Raw genomic sequence first — 14,348 nt, 5'->3', positions numbered from 1 at the left:
AGGAGTTCAGGCAAGAAAACTAGAAAAAGATAAGGCCTAAGTAAAAGATGTGGATACCAAAGGTTAAGAATCCAGACAAAGGTTTTGGTGTGAAACAGAAACAAGGGCTCAGGAGTAAGGAAGACTCCTGGTACTTAGCCAGCCTGTCGTTTTGCCTCAATTTATCCCTGTAACCTAGCTGAGAGGTAACCCCTAGCAAGTTTGGCTGGGACATTTTATAATAGTGGCGATCAGGATCCCAGCCAGAGATAGACATTTCACCTGAAGGGTTTAACTGAATAGAGTTGAATGAAGGGTATATTTAACAGATGTGGAAAAGATTAGGGGAAACAACAATGGATGGTGGAACGACTAACTCAAAGCTACCCCTAGACCTGAAAGGGAAAAAAATGGAATGGTAATTATTGGAATCCAGTGAGATCTGGAACCATGAAATAGCTGTTGCCGAACAGGAACTAAGACTATGGAAAAATTTGTCCATTTCCTTGGAATATAGCCAGGGAGGGAGAGCATGGGGGAAATAAATAACCTGTGTCTTTTCTCTTCCTGCTTTGATCTCTCCAGTCTGTGTCTCCCAGTGGCCAAATACAACTGGAAGACAGAGGGAAAGGGAGCCTAGGTGGTACAGTCCATAGAGGCCAGGCTCCCAGGACACAGATCTGAGGGAGATAGAGTGTAGATCGTCAGGGCAAACGAGTAACCATCCCAATTAATAACAAAAAGTTGCAAACTTTAGTAAGCTGTATCAGCTTCCCCAATGCAACTAAAAATCATCACCTGAGTCTGCAGAGGCACAGATAGCAGCAACTTTGTTGTAAAGACAAGTTATTGAGCATTCCTCTGGACTTAGCATTCCATGAGTCCGGTTGTCTAGACTCACACTTTTGTATTAACAGTGTGTCTAGCTCTTACAACTATAATAACAATGAAAATGAAACAGAATTCTATAGAATATTTCCTCTATAAGAATTTGATTAAAAGTTGTTTCCTCTAATAATTTGAAAAGTTCATTTTTGAACATATAGCATGTTTCCCTCAAATCATCAAATGTATATACTTGGCTTTTAAAGTGTTTGCGTCGGCAGGGGGGAAATCTACCTTTTCTTGACCTGTCTGCATTTCTGATCTTTCTGATCATCTCTTTGCTCCATGCCCAACACACAATTGGCTTTCGATGGATTAAAAAAGATATATTACCTACAAAAGGGTAGACTCTATGTACCAAGGAAGCCCAACTCTAGAAAATTATTGAATTCAGATGAACTGTATGAGAATGATTACTAATTCCCAAGCAAAACAACTGCCTCAGTAGTTAGTACGGAGAAGAGGAAAACATACAGTTTTTGAACTGAAGCAGTAGCCTGATGTGTGCGCATGATGAAATGAGATTGAAAATGTGATTCTTGCAGGACTTGCTTATTTTGGACCAAGCAACTTTCAGGAGAGGGGGTGCTGTGGGAACTGCTTCTGCTCTATTAACCAAAATCCAGCATCATTTCCCGTGCAGAGCTTCCAATACTGAATGTCATGCCAGGCTGCTCAGGGTCTGTCTGGCCTGAGGAATCCTAAGGCCTGGCATGATTCCATGTTCATATCACTTCAGCTGCCAGACAGCTAAGCCCAATTTTAGCACATCTTTGTATACAAGAAAGGTAAAGTTGCAAGACCTTGTGTATCCCATCTGTTCATGCTTGATCCCTTTGGTTTCAGTTTGGTCCCTATTAAAGCATTCATCCTTTTGAGAGGGACAACATTGAACTGTGATTAGACACATGTGCTTGAGTATAAAGGAAAGACGTGCAAACATACATGATGGATCTAAGGGAGTGATCAAGGAGCCAGAGTTTAATAGCATGCTTGGCTTTTCTCGCTGTGGAGCCATTTAGAGTAGCTGACAGTCCTGTGGCTAACTTGATCCCTTCTTTTCTCTTTGAACAGGGCCATCCTGGACAGCCGGGCCCCAGAGGCCCACCTGGTCTGGATGGCTGTAATGGAACTCAAGGAGCTGTCGGATTTCCAGGCCCTGATGGCTATCCTGGGCTTCTCGGACCACCTGTATGCTGCCAGATATTTGCATTTTATTTCAAATGGCTTTGCTTATCTCTAAGTGTGCCCTTTTTCTGCCTCTCTGGAAACCTCATTAAGATTTTGTGGGGCAGCCACTACAGACCCTTGTCAAATGTAGGAGTTAATACTGGCAGCACCACAACAGTAAAAGTCTAAAGAAGAATACCAGTTGCATTGGGGTGTGCACATGCTACACTGCTTAGGGTTGCCTTTTTTTTAATGCAGCTTGTGAAGTTGGCAAGATTGTTAAAAGGCTGTAGTAAATTTCATGGCAAAATAACACACTTGGGCTATTTAACATGGTCCCACATCAGACAATATTAAGGAATGTTTGGAAGACTTATATGGGATCACGGAACCACTAACCAAAACCCGAAGGGCTTGCTAGCTTGGTCTATACCAGTGGTTTTTAACCAGGGGTGATTTTTGCCACTCAGGGGACATTTGGCAATTGCTATTGATATTTTGAGGCCTCACAACTGGTGGTGTGCTACTGGCACAAGACAGCCCCCTCCTCAACATCTAGGAATCATTTGGTTCAAAGTGTCAATAATGCTGAGATTGAGAAACCCTACTCTATAGTAACAGAGTTTGTGGCTACACTCACACATCATAACCCTTGGTTATGGTATTGATAAGGTATTTATTGGATCCCAGTGTCACCACTTTTATTTAATTCCATTCATCCAGATAGGGCTCAGATATTTTGATCTAAGGGATCTCTAGTAAATACAATGCCCTTCCTGACTGATTTTACAAGTGGCTGGAAAGAGAAAAATAACACATTTCAGACCCATTCTCAACCTCCCTTGAAATAATCTAAATTCATGAGGGCACTGATCTGAGATATTTAACTAGAAATCACACCATTCATTAGATATGTTTTATAGATACGTGAATTAATTGACACTTCATTAGAAGAGCAGCACCACCACCTTCAGTGACCAGGTTGGGGTATGGGTATATGTGTGAGAAAATGAGATAGATGGACAAAGCACAAGCCCCAGATTGGCATATAGGACTTTGACACCTAAAAACTAAACCAGTATGCCGGGGGGTGGGGAGGTAAGGAAAGATGTATTGCTAACATAGGATGAGTTAAGTCAGTCGCAAATTTCTCCAAAGATTGCCATGGCAACCAGGTATAGAATAAAACATTTCCATGAAAATCCAGCAAAGCAAGGACATGCTGCCCCCTAGAGGGAGAAAATAAATGTTGAGGTAATGAATACCCTCTGACAAAGGACAAAGGTAAAAACCTAGTCCTGTCTCTAAACTTAACCTCAAACCTAAATAGGAACTTGGACATGTATTTTACTAAGCTGAGACATATCCTTTGCTGAATACCAAACAGATCATTCAGTAGGCTTTTTTGAAGCTTCTTTCAGGGGAGTAGTGGCCACAAGAATAAGGTGAAACAGGCAGTGTTAGGAAAAAAAACCGATTTCTGCTTCTGGGATTATGTTATTGTTTTATGATACCAATAATCCTTGTGCTGAAGGAATCAATCATTCAATAAATGCTTCAGTCCACAAAGCTTAGCCCTACCCCAAATACAAATCCTGACTTCCCTTAGGTGTAGGGACATTGATTATCCCCAGGTGTACAAACTCTAGCAGATATTAGCCAGCATCTGCACTAAGACAGCAAAAAATCTAGTTGAAAGATTGGAATTGTGTACTTTGAACCGTTTTTCATGTTAGCAGTAAGATACACCAGCCTCTTAGACAGGCTTTGAATCTGAAGTTATGTGGTAGAAGTACAGGCTGAAGGTATTTTTGTAGATATCTTTTAGACCGGAGGTCTACAAACTGGCCCACATGGCCTTTGGCTTGTGGCCTGCTTTTTAAAAAAATAAAATAAAATAAAAAGAAAGAAAGAAAGAAAGAAGAAGAAGAGTGTAAAACAGAGTTTAGATGTGACCCAAAAAGCCTAAATTATTTACTATCTGGTTCTTTCCATGAAATTTTACTAACCTCTGTCCTAGACAAAGGTTCTGTCAGTGACCTATACCTGTGAGGGGTGAAGCAGTGAACTCTCCATTATATGAGTTATTTGTGGTTGTTCAGATCAGTACTCTGAATAGATGTAAAGGATCTGACTTTAACACATTTCAGACCCATTCAAACCCCTTCCCTTTACAGACTTCTGGCTTGGGGATTGGGAGGGCATACAGCTCTGAATCAGAGCACCTGGTCAAGGAACGTGTTTTGCCCCTTAGTACAGCCAATTTTGCCATAGAAAAAGTGACATGGTTTTAGGCTCTTGCTGACCCATCCTTTATCTGATCAGATAATGCAATTAAAAAGACTATAAGTGTGTGTATTTCTTCAATTTTTTAAACTATTTTACTCAGGGGCTTCCTGGTCAGAAAGGATCAAAAGGTGACCCTGTCCTTGCTCCAGGTAGTTTCAAAGGAATGAAGGTAAGAGCCTGCAAGGCAGGTAGCTGAGTAGGCTATAAGCTGGGTTCCCCAGCATTGGGCCCCACCTCCAATGAAAACATTTCCAGAACTAGCATCTGTGTCTCTATTTAAGGAGCAGACCAAGATGGATTTAAAAGGATCTGGAGCTTTTTGTGGTGGAAACACTGACATAAATGTTTGCAACTATACTGTCAAAGAGATTTGCTCTGCAGGATCTAGACCAAAAATAGGAGACAGATCAGCAAACAAACAGTTTGCATGGGTATCATTTTATTTCACAAACCAAGACATTTCCTGCAGGCAGATACCTTTTGTCTACTGTAGAATCCTTGTCTGTATATCTTGGTTTGAAGCCATGTATATCTCTGCCCATCTCAACATGGCCATTAGCCAAAGATCCTGGTTCTGCCCTTCTCTGTTGCTTCACACCAACCCATCACCCTAGCTGGGCACCTGGATGTCTGCAAAAATTGCCCATCAGCCCTGCAGCTGGCTGGATACTTTCATCTCTTTCCAGAATTGACAAGAACCTTCTGTGTTCTTGTGACTGTATTGCCTGATATCCTGTGGGTCCTAAGTAAACCCTGGCTTCAAATGTTTGGCCCTATTCCCTTGCAGAGCAGGACAGGAGTCCATCATTTCCCTGGTAGCAAACGAAAATTTATGTGCCCAACATCTGAGGAGAAGATGCACCAAGCTCACTCAGCTAATTGATGGCAGCTTTCTGTCTTCCATTAGTGCATAGAGCCTGGAACATTGGCAATCACTTTGGAAGGCAGTGATGGGGGTGGGTGGCTGGAGAGCCAGACAAGATTTAGGGTATGGGCTTCTAACTATAGATGCCATAGTAGAAGATGGAATGTTTGAGTTGGAAAGGACCTCATGATTGTCAGACTTGTATTGGTATCGCTCATTTTACAGATAGAAGAACTGAGGTGTACTGAGGCTATGTGACTTGCTCAAAGCCAGTTCACCAAAGAGCTAAAACTCAGGCAGTGCTCTTTCCATGCAACAGAGAGCTGATTTTTTACTGTAAGCCAAGTGGAGTAAGACTAGCAGGTGTCAAAATTTGGTCATTGTCTTAGAAAACATTGATTAAATGGTTTTGCCAAAAATCAGAGACCTTGGATCCAGTGGAACACAACAATTTTCACAAGATGGTTATATTACCGATTCATGCAGTAACTAAAGATGCAGCAAAGTAATTAAAACGTAATCAGAGACTGTATGCTCTGTTGATTTTCCCTTGAAATGCCTGATTTGCATTGTATACACATGGGCACAGAATCTTTGGGGATGAAGGCACAAGGGAAGGTAGCTTTGCTTTCCTCCAAAAGGAGTAGGAAAATCACCAGCCCACAGAAGTAGTCTCTAATTGTTAAGTTCCTAGCACAGGTGAAAATTAATTAATCCAAGTAAAATGTGAAATCCTGTTCAGCCAAGGCTATAATATGTGTCTTCTACAGTCCAGATTTTCCTTACAGAAAAAAGTAAACAATCTAAACAGTCCAGTATGTCCAATTCATACATTATTTAAAACACAAGACTTTGACAGAGGAGGCCCAAGGTTCAGAGATGTGTTTTTGTCCCTATGAATGTTAGGTTAATTATCTGAAATATTGCAGGCTTAATTTATTGAACTCTTCAGTGTCCTGCCTTTATTTCTCAGGGGGATCCTGGGCTGCCTGGACTGGATGGAATCACTGTAAGTTATTATTTATGTGTTGAGCTCTCAGTGTTGACTATCACTAATGGTGCATTTTAATTCTCCTCTATGATGTTCTAAGGTCTTCGTAGACCTCAAGGAAAATCTAGACAGTTGAAATAGAATGGGTCACAGGCATTTTCCAAATGAGAAAGCACTGAGAGGATGAATTGTACACTGTCAAGTTGCATGACAAGCAGGCTTTCAGACTTTAGGCCAGAGACTTATGTATTCACTGGGATGTACCTTCCCCTAGTATTTTGCCTTTCATTCAGGAAGCATTTACTAAATGTTTTCTGTGTGTCGAGTGCTGTGGGTAAATCAAAAGAAGTAGAGCACATTGCTTTAAAAGGTATTCTACACAGAAATTCCTTCTAGGGACTCTTGATAATAGTGAGTCTGTGTAAGGCTGTGAGTTATGTTAATAAGAGCTTTATTTTTCTTTAAGATTCCACATTGCCATCACTTTTTTTTTTAAACAACTTAAGAAAAAAAATGCTTCTTTCCTTCTTTTTTCTTTCCCTTTCCTGTATTCACTGTTTCTTTCTTCAGTCCTCTCTTTTTTCAGTCCTCAACTGATATTGAGCACCTAACTATTAGCAAAGTGCTATGAGTAATCTCTGAGACAATGTAGACACAGTCCCTGCCCCCAAGGGTAGCAAAAACTAGTAGGAATGTGGCATAAGAATTCCACAGCAACTTAGAGGAAGAGATGCCATTCACTTAAGGATATGTCATGTGAGTCTTTATGTCTAAGAGACAGAAGGTAGCTTGTGAGAAGTGTGAATGGTGTTTAGCTGGCAGTGGAAGGAGACTTTCTAAATAGAGAGTTACAGAATTTCGTGGGAAAAAAAGTAGGCAAAAAAAAATGGGATGTGTGCAAGCACACACAAAAACAGAGATGAATAAGGACCAAGGCCATACATATTCCCTAGGGCAAAACAATTGGCTTACACAGTGTATTCATTACATTTACAGAACAACCTCCACTGTACTTGCTGCATAGCTTCTCTTAGGTACTTGTTTTCCTGTCCACAAAGGTGCAATGTTTGTCCACATACACAGGCATGATATACAAACTGCTTCAATTTGGGGAGAGGGCGTTTGGTGGCTGAATAAGGTATTTGTGATCAGCAAGGTGATCACAGATGGCTAGTTATTTTCAAAACAATGTTCAGACTGTCATTTATTTCTGGAGGCCCTTTGAACTCCTCCTTTCTCTTCCTCCTGTCTGAGTTCCAACCTCTGTTACCCTCTCCACCCCTTATCCAGGCCCATGTCAACTTATTCCTGCTCCACCATTGGAAATGGACCCTTGCATTTCACCAGATCATTTTTCTCTTGCGATTTCACTGTCTTATGTTTAACATTGTTGTTATTTGATCCAAAAATTTTCTAAGTTCCCTTATGATTTTTTCTTTGACCCATGGAATATTTAAAAGTGTGTTGCTTCATGTCCAAATATTTAGTAGCTTTCCAGATATCTTTCTATTATTGATTTCTAGTTTTATTTTATTGCAATTAGAGTGAACACTTTGTGTTATTTAAGTTCTTTTAAATTTGTCAAGGTTTGTTTTATGGTCCAGCATATGGTCTATCTTGGTGAATGTTCCATATGCTCTTGAACAGAATATGTATTCAGCTGTTGTTGGGTATAATGATCTTAAAATTATCCATCAGGTCAAGGTAATGGATAATATTGTTTGGATCTTCTATGTCCTGACTGATATTTTTGTCTAGTGTTTCTGTTCATTATGGAAGGAGGGATGTTAAGATGTCCAACTGTAACTGCAGATTTGACTGTTTCTACTTGAAGTTCTGTTAGTTTTTGCTTCATGTATTTTGAAGCTCTGCTATTATGTGCATAGGCATCTAAGATTGTTATGTCTTCTTGATAAATTGACTAATTTTATCATTTTGAAACATGCTTCTTTATCTCTGGTAATATTATTTGTCTCAAAGCCTACTTTACCTGATATTAATATAACTCTTTTGCTTTTTTAAAAAAGTGTTTGTTTTATTATAACATTCTAATAGGAAAAATTTCAAATATACAGTAAAGAAGAGTGAATTTTGCAATGAACATGCATACCATTAATATTTTACTATACATCATCCCTTGGTATCCATGGGAGATTGGATTCAGGACCTCTCGTGGATACCCAAATCCATGAATGCACAAATCCCTTATATAAAATGGTGTCATGTTTGCCTATAACCTATACACATCCTCCCCTATACTTTTAATCATCTCTAAATCACTTATAATACCTAATACAATGTAAATGATATATAAAAAGTTGTTATACTGTATTGTTTAGGGAATTGTGACAAAAAAGAGTTTGCATGTGTTCCATACAGATGCAACCATCCTTTTTTAAAAAAAAAAATATTTTCAATCAATAGTTGGTTGAATCCACAGATGTGGAACCCACAGATACAGAGGGCCAACTGTACTTGCTTTATCCTTCTATCCATCTATCCATCCCTCTATCTGTCCATCAATCCATCCTATTTTTTAATTTTTATTTTAAGTTCACAGGACATGTAGGTTTGTTACATAGGTAAACGTGTGCCATGGTGGTTTGCTGAACCTATCAACCTGTCACCTAGGTTTTAATGCCAGCATGCATTAGCTATTTTTCCTGATGCTGTCCCTCCCCCTACCCCACCCCCCAACAGGCCTCAGTGTGTGTTGTTCCCCTCCCTGTGTCCATGAGTTCTCATTGTTCAGCTCCCACTTATAAATGAGAACATGTGGTGTTTAATCCATCCTATTTTTAATGAATTTCAAAGTAAATGGTAGACAAGAGTTCACTTACTCCTAAATCCTATAGCATGCCTATCTTTAATTAGACTTCAATATTTGTTTGCAGTTTTTTCTCTTTATACAAAATTTACATACAGTGAAACACATAAATCTTAGGTGCATGTTTGCTGAGTTTTGACAAATGCATACTTGTATGCAATCCAAACCTCTATTCAGGTATAGAAAATTACTATCAACTCAGAAAGTTCCCTCCTGCTCATTCTCTGTCAATCTCTGTCCCAATTCACTCCAAAGGCAACCACAATCCTGATTTTTCTCTATTATGCCAGTCCTAGAACTTCAGGTAAAGGGAATAATATAACCTCTAGCCTTTTGGGTCTGGCTTCTTTCACTTAACACAGTGATTTTGAGATTCATCCACATTGTTTCATATATCAGTAATTTGCTACTTTTTATTGTAGGCATTTATTCCACTGTTTGAATCTATCAGAGTTTATCCTTGTATCATTGGACAACTGGAACATTTCCAATTTTTGACTATTATGAATAAAGTTGCTATGAACATTCTTGTACAGTTCTCGTGGACATACATATTTTCCTTTTTCTTGGAAAACTGCCTTGCTTTTTGAACTTGGTAAAAACTTGCCTCTCTAGGGCCCACAAGGAGCACCCGGATCTTCTGGAGCTGTAGGACCTGCAGGACCACCAGGATTACAAGTAAGATCAATTTAAGCTTAGTGTGTGATCACAGTATTCACATGACTGTTTTCCCTATCATACTATGGATTCAATGTAAGCCTGTGTAATTTAGTTCCTCCTGGTGATCAAGGGCAACCTCTATTCTTGGAGGGTTAAAGTAAAGCGTGCTCTTGCCAGGAGCTATTGGAGTTATTTATCAGAGTCTCTCTGACCATCCAATCTGTGTTTCTAAAGCCTCCCACCGTAGCTCAACCCGAAGTATAACCCAGGGATGGCAGATCCCTGACACATTTATTGCCACCTTCCATTTCCTCACTCGTGACAAATATTGCAATTAATCATACTACCATCACTATCACCCACCCTGAACACTGAAGAAGCTTCAGATTCCTTCCTAACACTGCATCTTGGGCAGCTCTACCTACCTACCTACCTATTTTTCTGACACAAAACCTGTTTATCATCACTGGTAGAGGAAGAGCATAGCCAGTCATCTATGTGGTTCTAGGAAAGCTGTGTCCCCAGATTGTTCTTTCCCCCAGATTGTTCTCTCCAGTGCAAGAAATCCCACTACTCAGTACTTTGGCTTAGTTTCACCAAAGGTCATCATTTTAAAATTTCTGGCCTGTTGGGAGGAATGACACATGAAGTCTTCACTACCTTAGCATTAATGGGATTACCAGGTCAATTTGGGGGATTTCAAAGTAGATAACAGAGAACCACAGGAAAGACAGTTATAATCTACTATGCCAAAGCAGGAAAGAGGACTAAGTTACTGGGGAGTGGCTCTCAACAATTCTTTTGACAGAAACTAACAAGTGCTAACTCTTTTCTTTCTTATTTTTCTGATTTTTTAAAATATCTAGGGTCCTCCAGGGCCTCCTGGTCCTCCTGGTCCTGATGTAAGTATACTTTGTCTTGGGGAATTTTGCTTCCTACTCCTAAGTACTCTGGATTTCCCAGAGAGATACTGGTTTGGTTAACCCTACTTTCTGGTAAAAAAGATTACATTCCAATTTAAGTTCCCAGAGCTTATTTAGTAATTGATTTTGTTTTTCCTCCCTGTATCCCTATTCCCTAGGGGAATATGGGGCTAGGTTTTCAAGGAGAGAAAGGAGTCAAGGTAAATAGCTTTTAAAAAATACAATCTGCATTCCATATGCTGCAAGAAATGTGTCTGATTACACACATGTGCCTGCTTGTGTAAGAGGATTTGTTTTTTCGCCTTGGGAAATGAGCATTTAGATCCTCTGGTGGGATCTCTTGAGGGCTGCATGTATACATGCCACACATGGGCTATTGTGGTCCTTTTCCCTTCAAGATATTGTTATTCCCCTGCTTCCTACCTGTGAAAGGTATATGTCTTACAAACATATTCCCTTGAAATAGATTCTTTCTCTTCCTTCCATCTGGGTCTTTCCTTGGTGTTTTGTGTATTCTGTTGCCTTCTCTTTCCTTGTCTCTGATTCCCGTCTTCTCTCTACCCTTTCTCCTCCTCACCGTCCTCCACTTCCTCCTCCTTTTCCTTTTCGTCCTTCTCTCTCTCTCTGTCTCTCTCTCTCTCCTCTATCTCTCTTCTTTAACTTCTCTTTCACCATTCTCTTTTATTTCCCTCCTTCTCTCATTTCTCTCTTTACAAATTGCATTGTGATTTCAGAGCCTCAAGCGAGGCTGAGAACTTGCCATTCCCACCCTTCTCTCACAATTGTACTGCTTTCTGAAGGAACAACTCTTGCCTCCAATGTTCTAACGTGGACGTCATTGCCTCTGCTTGTGCTCTTCGCAAGGATTAGAACACTTAGAGTCGGGTCATTGTTGCCAAGAGGTAGTCATTCACCTTGTTCTGATTCCTTTTTTACTCTCTTCTAAACATCCTTTCATACCAACCATGAACTTAAAGTTTCCTTCTATCCATCTTGCTCTTCCCTCTGCAGTGCTGGTATGAAATTCATTGGTCAGGCTTATAATTCTTCTCACCCTTTGGCAATGAGAGTTTTGTTTCCTCATTGGCATGAGGGTGAAGAGGCCAAAGTAAGAGACAGTTTATTTGTGAGTTACATCCAGAGGACAACCCCTCCCTCTAGAAAAATGGTCGGTGTAATTTTCACTTTGCTTAATGTTCCATTTGATCTTACAGGGGGATGTTGGCCTCCCTGGCCCAGCAGGACCTCCACCATCTACTGGAGAGCTGGAATTCATGGGATTCCCCAAAGGGAAGAAAGGATCCAAGGTAGTGAACATTTGAGAATAGGAAAAATTAATAAACTTTTTCCTATAATTATAAGAACTTTAATAACCAGACAATACTGGAAGAATAGAGGGTTCTGGGTAATGGATTTTTGTTTAGAAGTGAGAGTAAAAAGTCTTCTTTGTTTTGACCCTTATGAAAAGCTTTCTTAAAAGACGGAGTATGTTTCTTGGTGTGTAGGTAGGAGTGTACCTGGACATCTGAGTATTCATTTAAGTGCTATTTTCTCTGTTTTAGTGTTGCAGATTCAATTTTTGATATACTGAATAACTTAAACATTAAATAGTTGTGTTTTTCCTCCTAACTCCCAACCCTCTCAATACTTATGGTGTCCCCAAAGTACTGTGACAGAACACATAGGGTATGAATGGTTGCTCTTAAATTATCTTTTTAAAGAAGTTATTTGCTCTTAAAACTTGACCCTGAAAATAGGATATACTGTCACCAAGTGGTGACAAGAGATGCCCTAATTTACCTGATTTGAACTACCAAGGCTTACGCTATAGACTTGTTTAACTGAAATATTTTATGATCTGTATTTTTATGTGAGTCACTGTATACTACCTACATGGTTGTAATTGAATGGTTGTGTACTGTTAAGGTGTGCAGAGATCTTCCAGTAACTTGCATTTCCTGCCAGGGTTCCTTTAAGCTTTGTGATTCTGTTCCCATGGCCAAGGGGCCTAGGCAGGGAAATGTGTTTAGTCTCCTTTCTTTAAATTTGTCTTTCTGGAAGCAACAACTCCAAGCCCCTCCGGGTTTATAGGAACTAGTTGTTGATTTGGGAATGGTCTGGCAGCATGAAAGAGATTGTCTGCTTCCTCAATCATTCCCAAAACTTAAGGAGCTTTTCCATGGCACGTATAGATAAATTCACATATCAAAGAATGACAGATCAAATTGTTATGTGTCTCTATCCAAATTGTAATCGTTACCCTTTTCCCAAGACTATGGATTTCTCTGCTGCCTATAATTTTCTATAGGAAATTGTACTGAATAGCTTCTTCCACTAGAAAGAAAACAGACAATCATCCTTTCTGTCTCCCAATTAGCCTCAGTATTTGACATTCTGTTTTAGACAGTTATGGTCCATAATCCTTCTCCCACAGCAAAGAGCTCCATGAACTAAGACATCCTGGTACAGCTACTAGTTAGGGAGCCTGGGGAATCTGCACCACTCTCTGCTGCCCTAATCTTGATACCTCATTGGTTCCCCACTCCTCAGTCCAAGTACTTGCAGAGAGCCATCCTCCTGTGTGTTCGCTGCTTCCTGATGCTACTTACTAACCTTTGGCTGATTTTCCAGGGTGAACCAGGGCCTAAGGGTTTTCCAGGCATAAGTGGCCCTCCAGGCTTCCCGGTAAGTCTCTCTATTTGATCAACATATATTCAAGGGTCTGATTGGACAAAAGCTGTAGCAATAGAAGGCTAACAGAAAGACCTCTTCCCATGGATATTGTAGAGAATGCCACCATCTTTATTATTAGAAGGCATTTAAGGAGATGTTCTTGTTTCTTAAACACATGGAGACGTAAGCATGGTTCTCCATGAGGCTGTGTAACTTAGAGGTTATTAGCTCAAGCTCTATAGTTAAAACAGACCTAGGCCTGACTTCTGATTTTGCCAGTTTCTAACTATGTGAACCTGGACAAGTTTCTTAACTTTTCTGAGCCTCAGTTTCCTAACCTACAAAAAAGGGGAGAATGTTAGGGTGGTTATGAGGATTAAATGAGATAATATGCATGAAAAGGGCTTACTACATGTCTAGCACTTATTATTCAGTTAATGGTAGCTAATCTTAGTAATCCTACCTTCACTTTCATATCTGCCTTTCTAGCTTAGATTCTTACACTCATCAGTTACCTTTAGAGGGTCCCTATGTGCCAGGCATTCTGCTGGACTTGGAGGTTACAACGGTAACTAAGTAAAAGTCCCTGTCCTTGAGATTACATTCTAATGGAGGAGTGAGGGAAAAAACAAACAAGAAACCAGCAAACAGATAAATCTATAACAAGTTCATATACTGGCGATATATAAAAGATGAAAGAAGGGTAAAGTGATGAAGTGTGGATGGGGAACAGGGTGGTCTACTTGGGACAGAGCAGTCAAGAAGGGCCTTTCTGAGGAAGTGATGTATGAGGTAAGGCCTGCATATTATGAGGGAGCACGTCTTGTGAAGATCAGAAAGAGGGTTTAAGGCTGAGGGAACCGTAAGTGCGAAGACCTTGAGGTTAAGAAAGCCTCAGTACTTTTGAGGAACAGTAAGAAGGTGAGTAAGTGGAACAGAGTAAGCAAGGCCAATAATTCCAGACAGAGAAGTCAGAACCAGATCTTCGCTACCTTCATAGGTCAATGCAGTTTTTTATTTTTAATGTAATGGGAAGCCATTCAAAGGCTCTGACTTGTATTTTTAAGATCACTGTGGCTGTGGGAG

General features: G+C 40.1%; 1 protein-coding gene across 2 annotated transcripts in view; it reads left to right on the top strand.

The window, feature by feature from the left end:
* COL4A6 (collagen type IV alpha 6 chain) overlaps positions 1-14,348 on the top strand; it is a 293,152-nt gene that overhangs the window by 232,371 nt on the left and 46,433 nt on the right. For both annotated transcript variants that reach the window (XM_001098448.5, XM_077988271.1), the window contains exons 6-13: positions 1,939-2,055; positions 4,424-4,492; positions 6,162-6,197; positions 9,622-9,684; positions 10,533-10,568; positions 10,748-10,789; positions 11,804-11,896; positions 13,221-13,274. In XM_001098448.5, the coding sequence (XP_001098448.2) occupies positions 1,939-2,055; positions 4,424-4,492; positions 6,162-6,197; positions 9,622-9,684; positions 10,533-10,568; positions 10,748-10,789; positions 11,804-11,896; positions 13,221-13,274 (510 nt within the window). The remainder of the gene's footprint in view (positions 1-1,938; positions 2,056-4,423; positions 4,493-6,161; positions 6,198-9,621; positions 9,685-10,532; positions 10,569-10,747; positions 10,790-11,803; positions 11,897-13,220; positions 13,275-14,348) is intronic.

This window comes from Macaca mulatta, chromosome X (assembly GCF_049350105.2).
Source record: "Macaca mulatta isolate MMU2019108-1 chromosome X, T2T-MMU8v2.0, whole genome shotgun sequence".
In the NCBI taxonomy this organism is placed as follows: Eukaryota; Metazoa; Chordata; class Mammalia; order Primates; family Cercopithecidae; genus Macaca; species Macaca mulatta.
The sequence above is the reverse complement of the archived record's forward strand: the minus strand, read 5'-3'. Positions and strand labels throughout refer to the sequence as shown.